Raw genomic sequence first — 16,371 nt, 5'->3', positions numbered from 1 at the left:
CAAAATTTTCTATAGAAATCACAAATAAAAAATAATGGTGTTTTGAAATACCCAAGACATGTGTTTATGACACAGAAATAGGTTTACTGCAATAAAATGTAGGATTAATTACCTACAACGGTCAAATTCAAGGGAATATTTTTTTAGACCTACTTTCGTATGCAACCGGATGTGACGTACCATGATTTGGTGGTATTACACCTATAACTTGAGGAAATATGCTAGACACGGAAAAGATATTACTAAAGATGAAATCGACCGCGCAACTCGTACATGGATTACAAATATTCAAAATGAAAAATTCAGTTATGAAAAGCAGCAACTCGGAAACCCGTCACATGACAAGAATCTACCGTTAGTAAGACAACTGCGCTTGTTCATATATTTAGAAGGAGTCATTCGATGCGCCGGGCGCATACACAATTCACAGTAAGACGACTCCGAGATGTTTCCAGTGCTACTACCGAAGAAAAATCAATTTACGGACTTAATTATATTGAACGCGCACCTGCAGATGTTACACTCTGGTGCTGGACAGACAATACACAAATCCGCCAATCATATTGGATACCTTCCATTAGACAATGCGTTAACCACATCGTTCAGAAATGTATAAAGTGCCGAAAAGTGACCGGAAAAGCATTTCCACAGCAAATTTCGCCTCTGCTACCTAAGGATAGAGTCACCGATATGATTCCGTTTACGACAACTGGTGTTGATTTCACTGGACCACTATTCGTTAAAGATAATGGACTTGTTACAAAATCGTATATTTGCCTATTCACATGTGCTTGAATTCGTGCCGTACACCTAGAACTTGTTACAGATATGACAATCGAATCATTCAAATTAGCGTTTAGACGATTGGTTAGTAGGAGAGGAATTCCGCGTACTATGTATTTCGATAATGCACCAACCTTTGTTTCCGCCTCACATGGCATTTCAAAGAAAATGAACATTCAAATTAATTGAAAATGTATCCCGAAAGCAGCACCGTGGTACGGTGGATGGTTGGAGAGACTAGTTGGAATTACGAAAACAACATTGAAAAAAGTGCTCGGAAAATCACAAGTACATTATGACGTATTACGAACAACTTTGATAGAAATCGAACGGGTAATCAACGATCGTCCGATTACGTATGTGTCGTCCGACATTCGCGATCCAGAGCCGCTTACGCCGTCACATCTGCTACAGGGAAGAAGATTATCACAAGAGAACAATTATTCGAATTTTGATTTTACAGTGGCAAACAAACGTTACAACCATAAAGTAATTTTAATTGAACACTTTGCAAAACGATGGAGAACGGAATACCTCACCAGATTAAGAGAATTTCATCGCGTCGCCGGAGACCAAAGCGCACATGTGAAAATCGGTTCCGTCTTACAAATCATGGACAATTAACCGAGAATGATGTGGAAACTAGCTGTTATAGAAGATTTGATCACCGGGAAGGATGGAGTCGTACGAGCAGTCAAACTACGTACACCAAATTGACTGATTACCACGATACCAATTGTGAAACTGGTGCCACTGGAAATATGAACTTTAATTGTAAAAAGTGTTTTTTCAATAGCCTTTTTATGACCAATACATGAACAGTAACTGCATTTTACGGCCCCCAGAATGTTGTTAATTAGTTATAGTTACTTTATACTCTTTTGTTTGCTTAACGTTTTACCGCCATTTACGTAACAATAGGCCCGCAACGTCGTCACTTGCCGACGTCTATCTTGTATAACATAGACTAGTAAAGCATACGAAGCATTGAAGACGCTTTTGTGTTTACTATTATCGATATGTCCAAAACAGAATCCCTCAAACGTCTCATACATGTAAAATGTATGCTTTCCTCTTTAGGTCTACTGCACTTTTGTTTAATGCTTCCTTGCAATAGGTTATTTGCCAATTCCCGTAATTGACCCTGTAATTAGATATCCCTTCTTTTTGTTGTCTCCCTTACGAGGGACATAATTGAAGAGCTAATAGAAAGAGCAAATATACCTGTGCGTAATGTGAGTAATCTTTTAGGTTTTAAAATCTTTTAATTACATTAATTTGTTGTTCAGCTAAATACTTTTGACATCAGAAATTATTTTTCATGAAAAATTAGTAAAACCTGCGATCGTCACTTTCAATTCATCATGTTTTGCATAGGCAAAAGCCATTTTTGTCTGGTATGGAACCAGTCTACGATTGACAAAGGGAAGTAATTTGTTTTAAATATAACAGAATCAAATCGGTGAATAGACTTTTTATATATATATATTTGTGTTTGTTTTTTACCTTGCCTGGGGTGTTTTGGTATCGGGTATGTTCTCCCTGGGTCCGTTCGTTTTACTGACAAAATATTAATATTCAATAATTCAGGGCATTGAAGTTAAAATTAATAAACTTTTTTTTCAGATATTTCTATGGTACTAGGGCGAACGTGAATCAGGTTGAACGGACCTGGAATCCGGTGTTTGCTTCTGAATTATTACAAACGTGAACTGACTGACCTGGATTACTTTTAACATAATCAGTTTTTCATAAATGTACATTTTGTTCCTTGTTTAGATAACTCTTATTAACGTCTGTATTGCCAGACAAGCTTGGCTCGTGGGGCATGATAAACATGACAATGTTGACCATTTCAATTTTTTAAATGTTTGGATATGTCAATGCAAATTACCTTATGACCTGCTCAATATTTTACATTGAAGCTTGTCATCAGCTTGGCCTTTGGTTTACTAGGTTCTCCATGTCAGGAACCATAAGGAAGTCGATTCAATTCCATCAAAATATACACTTAACATATAAATACGGAACATTAAAATATCAAAATGAACGGTCCGTGTTTACATATCTATAATCGACTTATCTTCCTATGCCGGTGGAATATAAACTAGGCAAAAAAGGAATGTTACATTGGTTTTGAATTTGAAAATATCACATATATTAATTAAGAAATAATTGATGCCACCTACACTTGTAGTTATAACATGGGTAGGCAATATATTCGTGATTATTTTTGCCAGAGCGATAGCGAGGGCTAAAATACTATATATATATATAGTAACACGAATATAATGCCTACCCATGTTAAAACTAAAATAAAGTATAGCTGGCATCAGTTATTTCGATTCTGATTAGGCCAATTACGGTAATTTCTATGATCGCTGAGTATAAGTGTGCAGTATTTTTGCAGGGTCGTCCCTCAACCTCGCTGTCGATTTTTATCCAATTAGTTCAAACCAGTTTAATTTCGCAAAGTTATAGGTTTCTAAAATATGTTCATATCTGATAGAGGATTCCTTGATAATAAAATTAATGGTACCAATTTTCTTGCACCAGATGCGCATTTCGACAATAAATATCCCTTCAGTGATGCTCGTGGCCAAAATATTTGAAATCCAAAGCTTATATAAAAGATGAATGGCTATAATCCAAAAGGTCCAAAAAGTATAGCCAAATCCTTGAAAGGAATCATAGCTTTGCATGAGGGAGATACATTCCTTAATTCATAATAATTTCCAATATTTTGTAACAGCAAATTTAAATAACACAAAAAAAATCCGTATTTTCATGCCAGTACCGAAGTACTGGCTACTGGGCTGGTGATACCCCCTTGATAAAGTTGTGCTGACATTCCAGACTTGGCAGGAGGGGCCCTTTGACAGAGATTCATTGATACTTGCGGTAGCCCAAATAATAACGACGTCTGGCAACTGGCAAGCTTATTTTAATTTTATTTCTGGGACGTCGTCTTAAGTTAATTAAATGCATTAAATGCGTATACAAATTTGATAAAATTCATTTTTCTGCCGTAGTCAATATACGCATATGTAAACTAAATTTATTGGATAATAAAGTATGGGTTCTTTACAAAGCTTAAGAAGCACGTCATATTAGAATTTCAAATATTTTAATGATTAAAACTAGTAATCTGAATGATTAATCTATCAAATTTACTCATTTAAAAAAAATATCGGAAATGACGTGACGTCATTATCTGATTTCAAACAAATAACCATTTTTTTTTTCAAAAATCTACCTGTATAGAGTTGGAATCGAGTTGTCCTTTTTGTCATTTATTGTGTCGAATACGATTTTTAACAAAAGGTCGAATTAAAAACTTGAAAAAAAATTACACTTAAAACAATGCCCCGTCTACGCCAAAAATGAAAGAGAACGATCTATTGGGATATTGGCAGCAGGAATGACTCAAGTGCAGGTTTCAAATCATTGTAATTACTCTAGAATGACTATTGCTAGGCTTAAGACTTGTCTTAGAGATACCGGCACAACAAATGATCGACCGTAGTGGCAGGCCATGTGAATCGACGTTACGTCAAGACAGGCACATCCGCATCATTCATTTCCGGAATCGATTTGTAAACGCGTCACAAACTGCACGACAAACCCACGGAAGACATAACAATAGAATATCTGCTTAAACAGTTCGTAACCGATTGCGTCAAGTTGGTCTGAGAGCTCGTCGTCCATTAAAGGGACCTATCCTAACGCAGCGTAACAGGATGGCGCGACTTCAATGGACACGGGTACGGATTCGATGGAATTGCATACATGAAGACAGGTTCTTGTAACCGATGAATCTAAATTCAACTTGAAATCTAGTGACGGTAGAGCCAGGGACTACCGGAGACGCAATGAAAGAACTTCTGATGCGTGCTTTTAGGAAACAGATCGGTTTGGTGGTGGCGGAATCTTGGTATGGGGCGGAATTACCTACCAAGAATGCACCAACCTTAAAATCATCGTTGGTAACCTAAATGCAACAAGGTATAGGGACGATATTCTGGCTCCAGTTGTTCTCCCGTTTCTTCGAAGACATCGTTTTAACCACGTTTTTCAGCAGGACAACGCCCGTTGTCACGTGGCACACATTTCGATGACCTTTTTGGAGAATACCCATATTCGTGTGTTGCCTTGGCCAGCAATGTCTCAAGATTTATCCCCAATTGAACATCTTTTGGACGAACTTGGATGACGTTTCAGAAATAGCCAAAATCTACCAGAAACGCTAACCAGCTCCGAACAGCACTTTTCAGGAATGGAACAACATCCCTCAAGATTTATTCGACGTCTTATTGATTCCATGCGACGGAGGTGTCAGGAGGTCATAAATGCAGTAGGTGGTCGTACAAGGTCTTGAAAAAAATTGTTCGAAATGTGCAATATTGTTTTCAATAAAAAAAAAAACTTGTTATTGTTCTCTTCAAATTCATGTTAGCTAACTATTGCATTACATTTTTGTTATCAGTTTGTTGTTATAAAAAAAATAAATGATATTATAAGCATGTAACGTGTCCTTTTTTGCCTAGTATATATTTGACAACCAGTTGCATCCAAACTGCACACGTTATTTCCACATGACGAACAGAAGAACAGACTTCAATCGGCATATTTGTTTGGTAAAACGCCGTCGTCTGTCTTGGCAGCCGATCCAGTCGGCCATATGAGTTTACCATCATTTCTATTTTCGGATTGTCAAAAGTTTTTTTTTTTTTAATATGAGCGTATACTCTTTAGTTTTTTTTATTAAGCCTTTCTGATATTTTAATCATCATTTTAAAAATAATAAAAATAATTTCGCTTACTAGGCGGAAAATACCGAGGTGTTGGAAACATTGACACCTCGGTGAAGTCTGGAAATTTTTCCGTAGATCTTTATTATGGATCGGATACCTTAAACAGTCTAAAAAATTGTACTGTACTTCCAAGCTATCGGTCAGATCACTCTATGATTTTGCTAGACTTAGAATTCAACCCTTTCATTAGGGGAAACATTTTGTGAAAGTTTAACAACTCTTAATTATATGATATAGATTATATAAATACTATTTAGCAAAAGAAACAGGAAGTGAAAAAACAATATTGTGCTTTAGTTTATAATATTTAAAATATTGACAAAATAAATAATAAAGACTATCATTTTAGAATTGATTGTCAGTTTTTGCTTAAGGTAGCACAATACAAAGATTTTTCATCCCCATCAGACATTTTTAAACTGATGTAATTCCACTCATCTTTCTTTAAATTTTATAAATGAGGTGGCAAAATAAAGAAGAAGGATTAATCTTTCAAATTGTGATAATTTCATTAAGTAAGATCGGAACCTGTACATGAGGAAAAGAGGAAATTCCTTCCTGTTCACTTTACAAATAGAGGAATTGATGCAATCAACATCAGCAACGTTCTACATCACAAGGAAGTAACTTCTAAAATTCCTATTTATTTTCAAAATCAGTCTGTTCCTATTATATCCTACAGTTACACCAAAACCATTGCACCCAAAATATTTAACTATAAACAAGCATTACAGGACCTTGATTTAGAACAATACCTAAAACAACCTCTGACATGTGACTGTTCCCTCTCGCCTTACAATTAAAGCCCCTCTGGCCATGTTATTACTGGGGATCTAAACATAATTGAACATGAAAATCTCCGAAAGGTGAATCTCATGGTCCTAAGTTTAGAGAACCCCAACACATCAATTGGAACCATAACTTTAAAATAACTATGGATTCCATTGAGAAATATGCAAGAGCATGGGCTAAGCGATTAGAAATTCAACTGGACACTTTGTCAGAATGGGTCAAAACAATCAGGTCTCTGATAAAACGTCGCATTCATAAGTTGAAAAACTGTGTGAATGATCGACCTAAGTGCATTTTCAGTGACAAAGAGGCTGTAAAATGTCTATCATCTCTTCAAGATAAGTATGTTGTTGTTCCTGCGGACAAAGCTTCAAATAATATTGTCTTTGTATGTAAATCGTATTACTACGAGTGTCTTATAAAATAATTAGGAATGAATGAGCACTCAGGTAATCCCACATACAAAAACATATCATTTGACAAGGAAAAATTTATGGCGAATCATAAGTCCTTCATGGCTTCTATGAACATTGCATTGAACAACAAATCGGAGGACTTACCTTGTTTGTATTGGATAACTTAACTTCACAAAATTCCGTACAAACAACGGTATATTGCTGGCTCATCTGCTTGTTCTACCAAAGAATTGTCTATTAGATTGATTAAAATTCTGTCCGCAGTTAAAGAGGGTCTTCAGATATACTGTGAAAATGTTTACTCAAGTAGTGGTATTAACCATATGTGGATTCTGAAAAACTCTAAAGAACTTCTGGATAATTTTAAATCTCGGTCTTTTTCTGAAATTAGTTCTATTAAAACTTTTGATGTTTCAACCTTGTATACAATCATTTCCCATGTGAAATTGAAAGACCGTCTAAAAGAAATAATCCACAATGCTTTTCATCATAAAAATGGTAGGATACGCTATTAATTTATCACTTTGGGATACCATAAGGCATATTTTGTTAATAAGGAACAAAAGGGTAAAACATACTACACAGAGGAACAAGTGGTCAGAATGCTGGAGTTTCTTATTGACAACATGTTTGTTGAATTTGGAGGTAGACTTTTTCAACAAATTGTCGGCATTCCTATGGAAACGAACTGTGCGCCTCTCCTTGCCGATCTCTTCTTATTTTCATATGAATCGGAGTTCCTTCAGACACTTGTCAAAAACAAGAAGATCAAAGAAGCCAGGTTATTTAATTTCACTTTCAGATATATTGATGATGTTCTATCCATTAACCATCCGAACTTTTCTGATTGGGTTCCATTAATATACCCACCAGAACTAGAAATTAAAGAGACCACAGACACGGCTTCCTCTGCCTCATTTTTAGACTCGAATTTGACAATCTCAGTACCAGAATCTATGACAAACGAGACGATTTTAATTTTGAAATTATCAATTTTCCCAATCTTAGTAGTAATAAACCAACTTCACCTGCATATGGAATATACATTTCCCAACTTATTAGGTATTCAAGAGCTTGCAGCTCCTATTTGGACTTTGTAAAACGTCACCAGTGTCTGATCAGAAAGTTGATGAACTAGGGGTATGTCAAAGAACGTCTCATCCTTTTTCTAAAAAAAGTTCATCGGAAGATACTCAGAACTTGTTGATAAATATTCCGTATCAACTTCACAAAAAATACAAGATGGTCTTGAAGTATAGATTTTGCGTACTGACGTTTGGTTATTATCTTAATAACGTGTTATAGTATTCTTTTATTTGTCTTTATTAATATTACTTGTACTGTTAAGTCAGTTTTTTTATATATTCTTTTGAAGTTACTCTGTGGTTGTGTAAAACATCATACTTTGAACGACAAAATTATTTCATTTACTATTATTACTTTTACGTATTGATCTTGAATACTATGAACGACAAAACTATTTTATTCAACAATACTAAATTTCTGTTACGTCTGTTTTTTATGATACACATTTGACGTGAAACTGTACTTATGAATCCCGTCATACTTTGAACCACACACTTATTTTATTTATTATTATTTCTTTTACTGTTAAATCTGTTTTTGTTATATCTACTTAACGTGACTCTACATGTATGTATGCCGTCATACTTTGAACGACAAAATTAGTTTATGTCTACCTGTGCGAATTTCAAGCGCGTAATTGTACACCAGTATTGAAAACCTTCTATCCTTAACGAGAAGAATTTACATACATAAATTAAGCTGTATAAGAAAAACAAAATTAGTATGTTAAATTTGATGTATGCCTTTTGTGCTTCTTCGTTACATTTGTTGTTTTTACAGTGATATTAAGATGATAACACATAATTGACTGCTGTACCCCTATTTTTGACATTTTCACTCTTTGAGTATGTTTTTTTTGTTCATTCATCGTTGACAATGTAATGGAATTTGATGCGATGGTCATAAAAGTGAGAGGTTTAGCTAGCTACAAAACCAGGTTCAATCCACCATTTTCTACATTAGAAAATGCCTGTACCAAGTCAGGAATATGACAGTTGTTATCCATTCGTTTGATGTGTTTGGACTTTTGATTTTGCCTTTTGATTTTTGGTTTTCCTTTTTGAATTTTCCTCGGAATTTAGTAATTTTGTGTTTTTACTTTTACAACAAAACACTTTTATTTCAGCATTTTATCGATTTCCTACGTTAATGTAATTTACTTGAATAATGCTTTCAGTTGTGATAGCTTAACTTAGTAGTAAATGAAGTTAACATCTTGTTTCTTTTCTATTTTTTGTCGAGTTGTGTCATAATACCAATTAAAAAATTACTTTGATTTGCTTTAGTGAAAAACATAAAAAAAAGATATAACTGTCGTTTTAATTTTTAAATTATCTTCTGAAAACGTTTCAACCGGCTTGAAACGCAAGATCGTAATGAAAGTTTTGGTTATAATAACTAGCAATAGTTTATTTCTGTATTCACTGCCGAAACTTATACGACGCACATTTCCACCTGATAAGAACAACAATATCAATATTGGTGATTCGTCCAAGGCAAACTTGTTATACTAATGAACCACCAAGTATCACAGACTCCGTGAGACGTTTCAACATAAGCACCAAGTGGAACAGGTTTTACACTTGTGCAACCGTACATTCAAAATTCGGTCCGAGGAATGTTACGTCTTCCAAAAACATACTTTCGTGTCAGACCGTGCGTCAAAGACTCTGATTTAATGGACTGAATCTAAGACGTTTTCTGAAAGGGCCGCTCTTTAATAGCGTCATGGAGTCATGCGAAACAACGTTGAAGTTAAAGCACCTGGCATCATATTATGAGTATAGATGATCAGTTCCGATTTGCATTCAGTGTTAATGATTGACATAAGAGTAAACTGTAGGCAGGGTTGACGTTTTAGGGATTCTTGTGTCAATGAAACGGATTGTTTCGGAGGCAGCGGGTCTGTGATGGTATCAGAAATATGTCACAACAGACGCACATAGTAAAACAACGTTGATGGTAACTTGAACGCCTTAAGATAATTTGCATTATGGTATGGTTCAGGATTTTAGTAGAAAACGCGGTTTCTACCATGTATTCAGACAAAGTAAAAATAGATATCACGTGGCAAGGATTTATATGGACTATCTTGAGACTATATTCGCGTTTGTTCTTAGCCCATTTGGCCATGATATTACTGACAATCTTAACATAATTTAACAACTACATCTCTGAAAAGTGATTAATGTTGGTTCTAGATTTAGAGAATTCCAACACATCAATTAAAATAAAATAATTTTGAATTCCTTTGAGGATTATGCAAGTGCATGTACTAAATCAGATAATATGAACTTGATACTCTGTCAGAATGGGTCTTAAGAATCAGATCTTTGATAAAACGTCAAATTCATAATTAAAACAAAGAAAGTGTGTTAATTATCGAACAACGCCCGTTTCGAAAGATAAAGAAGCTGTAAACTGTGTTCCATCTTTTCACGATGAATATGTTGTTTTGCCCGCGGACAAAGCTTCAAATAAAATTGTCTTTGTATGAAAATCGTACTACTAAGAGTTTCTTATAAAAGATTAAGGAGTAAATGAACACGCAGGTAATCCCAAATACAAACACATATCATTTGGCAAGGATGTGAAGTCATTCAAGGCGTCAATGAACATTACATTAATCAGCAAAATTGAGGAATAACCTTTGTATTTGGTACTTAAGCTACAAAAAAATCCACAAAACAATAACGGTACAATGCCAACTCATATGCATGTTTTACAAATAAAAGATTAAAAGGAAGTATCCATCAGATTGACATAAATTCTGTCCTCTGTGAAGTAGGGTCTGCCGAAATACTGTGAAACTGTTCACTCGCGTAGTGGTATTACCCAAAGGTAGATTAAAATTTCTCCACAGAACTTTTAGATGATTAAACTCTTGATCCCTTTTTGACATCAATGTTTTCATAACATTTGTCAACTCTGCATACCACCATTCCCCATGTGAAATAGAAAAAATCGTTTAAATGAAATAGTCAACAACGCTTTTGAATAAAAGAAAATTGTAGTATATAAAGTAAATGTATTACTTTGATATACCATACGACATATGATAGCGAAATAAAACAAAAAGGTAAAACATGCACCATAAAGGCACAAATAATCATTATGGGGAAAGAACAATGTACCGTACTTTCCTGTTCTCTTCAAATTGAATATGAGTCGGACTTTCTACAGATACTTGCCAAAAAATTAAGTTAAAAGAAATCATATCATTTAATTTGACATTCAGAACAATTGATGATGGGTTTTTTCAGACATGGCTTTCTCAACTTTCTTATTAGATTTATACCTTGAATTTGACATACGCAGTCGTCTCAGTAACAGAATATATGACAAACGAGACGATTTCAATTTGAAATTATCAATTCGCCAAATCTGAATATTGGATACACATTTCCGAATTCATTCAGTATTCCATGGTTTGAAGCTGCTACTAAGACTTCATGAAACGTCATCTGTGTCTGCGTTAAACATTAATGAACGACGGTTAGACCTACAAACTCTCATCTGTTTATCTAAAACAAAACATCATCAGAAGATACAAAGTCTTTGTTGATTAATATTCAACTTCACAATACATTATACATGTTATAGTCGTAAAGTTTAGATTATAGGTCCTGGCGTTGTTTGTCATGTTAATCCTGTGTTAAAATGTTCTTTTGTTTGTCTTTGTAAATTATAAAACATAACTGTTAAGTCCATTTTTTGTGATATTATTTTGGCGTTGCGCAGTAGTTTTACATCTCGTAATTTTATTTGTATGCTATGGTCATTTACATATCAGGGTCTTTCATTTTTGCTTGTGTGCTATGTGTAAATGTCATTTTGATTTTCTTTGTTGATATATGTGTTTGTGTATATATTGATAAAGATTATAACACAATGTTGACTGTTGTACCCATATTATCGACCAAATACCTCTAGTATGTCTTTTTGTTTTCTTCACATTTTTGTCAATATAAAGGAATTTCATGCGACTATCCCACACGTGAGAGGGTTATCTAGCTATAAAACCATGTTTATTCCACAATTATCTACATAAAGCAATGTACTAATTAGTTTTCAAAGGTACCAGGATTATAGTTTGAGAAGCCCTACGCGCGTTTCGCAAACATAAGAATCATCAGTGACGATCAGATCACAATTATTATATAGTCAAACTTTAAAAGTTGAAGAGCAATTGTGCCAAATACGTCTAAGGTAATATGTGCCTTGGACTCGGTCAGGAATATGACAGTTGTCATCCATTTTTTAGATTTGTTTCAGATATAGAATACCACTTGATAAGGAACTTTCCGTTTTGAGTTCGGTATGTTTGCTATATTACCTTGTACATTTGTAGATTTGGCACTTCAATCACAAAGCCTGAATTAAGTATTGCAGAGAAAGGGAATACAAACGATGCTCATTAATAAAGTCATGGTTGACATTTACCGAATATGTCAAAACAAATGTATAGTCTTCACACCGACCACATGTTTAACATAAAAAGTATGAGTCTAGTGAAGTGAATCTTTTTAAATCTGTTTCTTAAGTAATAATCAGAATTTTCGATTTTGCTTTTTACAGAATATTCCTTTAACACAATAATTATATCTTATGTTGATTGATATCAATGTGACTCTATACTAAACCTGATTAAAACTTGCATGCATTTAGTACGCATATGTCGATTGCATCATTCAGTTTCGATTGTGTCATTTGTAAAAATATAAATATTCGAATAAGAGATCACATTTTGTTTTGCTTTAGATTGATACTTCGAATTTATTTATACGCTTTTTTTTATCATATAGAGATTCATTTAACATTGTTTTTGTACGTTTATCTCAACAAAAATGGCATAGAGTTTTGTTTTTATAAACTGCAATGGCTGCATAAAATGAAGTTATAAGCTGATGACGGTAATAGTATACTACGAATCATACAAGATAACATGTACACATTCTTTTTTTTCAGGTATTAAAGGAACATCTTTGTTCAAAATATTACCTAAATATCCAACCTATAAATTCCATTATTCTACTGAGGAGTTTACGGACTTACTGAAATTGATGTTCCGTAATGTAATGGCCAACAATGACAAGATAATCGATTGCATTGAATCAGCAATTTTAAAAAAGAAATGATTTTGCCTAGTGGACAACACATATTGTGTTTTTGTTTTCATGAATAATTGTTATTGTTGTACATATTTGCACTGGTTATTCCCAAGTGAAGAATATTGCTACTATTATATTTAGATAGTTTATATAAGTTATTAGAAGTTGTTTCTAGCGTCAAGTATATTCAATGAGTAATTAACGTACGTTTTACTTTATGTTATTATCTGTATTGATAACGTAATATATGGCGCAACTTTGTCATGTATTGTTTAGAACGTTACCGTTGGGTTAATATTATAATATTGAACCCAAAAGTGTACATGTACAACTTCTTAACTAGAGAAATTATTAAGTTTAGATTGGTGAAGTCACAAAAGTGTATTATTATGAGCAGTTTGAGTCGAGGACTCCTATATTTTCTGACAGTGTTCATTATGTTTTGCTTCCTACTTAGAATATTTATTTCCTGTAATTTCAAATAAATACCAGTGCAACGTCACGTTCGTCAGACTTTGCTGTTTACATTTTGGCAAGTGCAAAGATCCCGATTGGTTCTGTTAGAGGTAAGATGCAACGCAGATCGCTGTATGCCTCGCAAGATCCAAATTATTTATAATATACATTCGTTTGGCAATTCCCTATTTTAGTTCAAAAACACATGCTTATTATTAAGATCCGCTCCGCCTATTCATGCAAATTTATTTGACAACTTATTATAGACAAGTGTCTTTTTAATACGTTGGAAATTACTTATTAAAATTATAACGATAGTTTATTCTGTACATTGTTGCATTGTGCCGTAATAAAAATATTATTTTACTACGAATTATTCATTTTCGCTGCCAATATTACCGCGGAGAACGTAGGCCTGGCGAAAGACAGACAACACTATAGTTACTATTCAATTTAGAGAGTTTCCGTCGTATATATTTGCTTATAACTATAACAAAACATATCAAGAAGCAGTAATTACAACAGTTATCCTTAATTAATACAGAGAACACTAGAATTCAAATATACTAAATATGAGGACACATTTATAAGTCAATTTGTTTGTTTGGTCTCCTTTTAACAATAACGAAAACGGTAATTAGTGGATCGTTCATCCTGCTTAACCATGATGCAAAGGATTACATATCGGGGAATGTGTAATTACATCCGGTTTAAGTAGTTGTCTATGTTACTAAGTCCTTCTATGTTCTGCAGACATTAAATATAACATAATCAACATCTAAGGTAAGATGTCAGTACATGCAGCTCATGATTGAAAAGGTTTTGCGCTAAAAATATCTCTCAGAAGACTTTTTATATTTCATTACACTGTTTCTACATAGTTGTAGGAATATGTAGTGTGAGTGCCATATACTTGAGTATTATCTGTTTTTGACAAGGAATTCTATGTTTGATACTTACTTTTAGTCTAGTGAGAAACTTTTCGACTTTTTTTTCGGGTCAAAAATATAATTTTAAGTTTAAAGTCTTTCTACTAAAATTTTAGCATATCTGTTTGTTCTGTTTTGATTTACATTTAAAATTGAAATGGGATCATCCTGCTATTGACATGATTGAGCTGGTTTTTTTTGTCTTTGTGTATCTCTTAAATGAAACCAATTATCAATTGTTCAAAGCTTATGTGTGCTCATAGTTTTCCTGAACAATAACAATGTAGTTTTTGTAAGAGCTTGTTTATTTCACTCATTTTTGACAAACATGATATTTATGAAATTATTTTTCCACAGATCATTTAAACATTTTAAACTTTTTTCGTAATGATTTATTGATAATTTAAAGTAATGAAAGTACAGTTAATTTGGGGCTTTTCAGAATATTGTGATGATATATATATATATTCTACCAGTGGTATAAACAAGATGTGAATTCAATCTTTTTTAAAGAACACTTGCTAAATCTTCGATACACGTTTTTTGTTTTTAAATGTGATTTTATTTTTTTGTGAAGAACCTCCCTGAAGCTAACAGAAAATATAATGAAGATTATATTATCAAAAAGCTGAACTTATTTGTTTGTTGAGTTTTGAGTATTGATCTTTCAACAAACAGTCAGTATTCCAATGGGAACTTATTATACACTCCTACTGGCCAATTTGTTTTGCTCTCGAAAAAGAAAAAAAAAACGAATAGCAGCACATCAGGTCAACATACAAAACTAAGTCTAAACAACAGGAATTCAACAAAAACTGGGGATGATAACAGGTGCTCCAGAAGGGTAGGAATATCCTGCTCCACATGTGGCACCCCTCTTGTTGCTCAAGTTATCAAGTTATCAAGGGTCTATCCTTCCCTACGACAAGAGACTTGCATCTTCGTTGGTCATTTTTTTTTAAGAAACAAAGCTATACGAACTCTTTCAATTTGTCTATATTTCAGAATGGGGAATACTTGTGTAAAGTGTAGAAAGGTCAAAATTTTAAATAATATTAGTCTTTGATTGTATGGACTTTTTAGTATCTATAGGTGTCATACCACCAATAACTCCCTCAAATTTAGAACGTATGTGAAAGTAGGCCTACTCGGACAAAAAATAGTGCATTTGATGTCATTTTTTACTTAAACTAACCGACAAATTGGCAGAAATGAAACTTTTGGTGAACGAGAAATATATTAAGACCATTTTGAGCTAAAATTTACTTGTTTATGAGTTTGCATTCAAAATTGAGGATTAATGCACTCCATAGTATACTAATTTAAGATTTCCAGAAAACCAGGGGTTATTTTTAGTGGTACCTCTATTCGGAACACCTTTTCTTTTTTATATGATTTTAAACACCTGTTGAAAATTGGCATGTAGAAAGCTGATACATGTAGGATTCAGGATATACCTGGTTTCTATGAAGTTAAACTTAAGGTAAAATATTTAGAAAGCTGTGAAAATTGTAAAATTTGGTTGAACAGATAGGGACTTTTAATTGGTGGTATGACACCTTTAAGCAAAATGCGATGAAACATCAAAATCAGAAAACAATTGTTTTTATTTGTCTTAACTGATAATTTGAGATAATAGTAGCCACATTTCAATCTTTTTGGGAGCAAAATGTCACATATTGCAATTTTAGAACCTAAAACTTGAGTTTGTGCTATTTTTAGCTTTTCCCATCCTGACAATATGCTCTTATATAAAAAATGTCCTAAATAATGTTATAAATGCACAGAAAGTTATTCTGTGGTGTTAAACATTGAAACATAAGTTGTTCACTACCCCCAAACAAATTTTGTCATGCAGATTTAATGAAATTATTTGATTTTTACCCCTTATATCATTGCCTCATACTATGTACTTGGCAGGTAGAATAGCCTAATGTAAACACTGCAGAAACTCACAGAAGTACCATTTATTATTCCAAATGAA

General features: G+C 33.5%; 1 protein-coding gene across 1 annotated transcript in view; it reads left to right on the top strand.

Moving 5' to 3' along the window:
* The window catches only part of LOC139500070 (cytosolic phospholipase A2-like), a 41,219-nt gene extending 28,124 nt beyond the window's left edge, over positions 1-13,095 (top strand). Inside the window, exon 3 of the mRNA XM_071288808.1 lies at positions 12,860-13,095. Coding sequence (XP_071144909.1) covers positions 12,860-13,029 — 170 coding nt within the window. The 3' untranslated portion in view covers positions 13,030-13,095. The remainder of the gene's footprint in view (positions 1-12,859) is intronic.
* The last annotated feature ends 3,276 nt before the right edge of the window (positions 13,096-16,371 follow it).

The sequence above is a fragment of the Mytilus edulis genome, chromosome 13, assembly GCF_963676685.1.
Source record: "Mytilus edulis chromosome 13, xbMytEdul2.2, whole genome shotgun sequence".
NCBI classification, from domain to species: Eukaryota; Metazoa; Mollusca; class Bivalvia; order Mytilida; family Mytilidae; genus Mytilus; species Mytilus edulis.
This window is presented reverse-complemented; position numbering and strand designations above follow the sequence as displayed.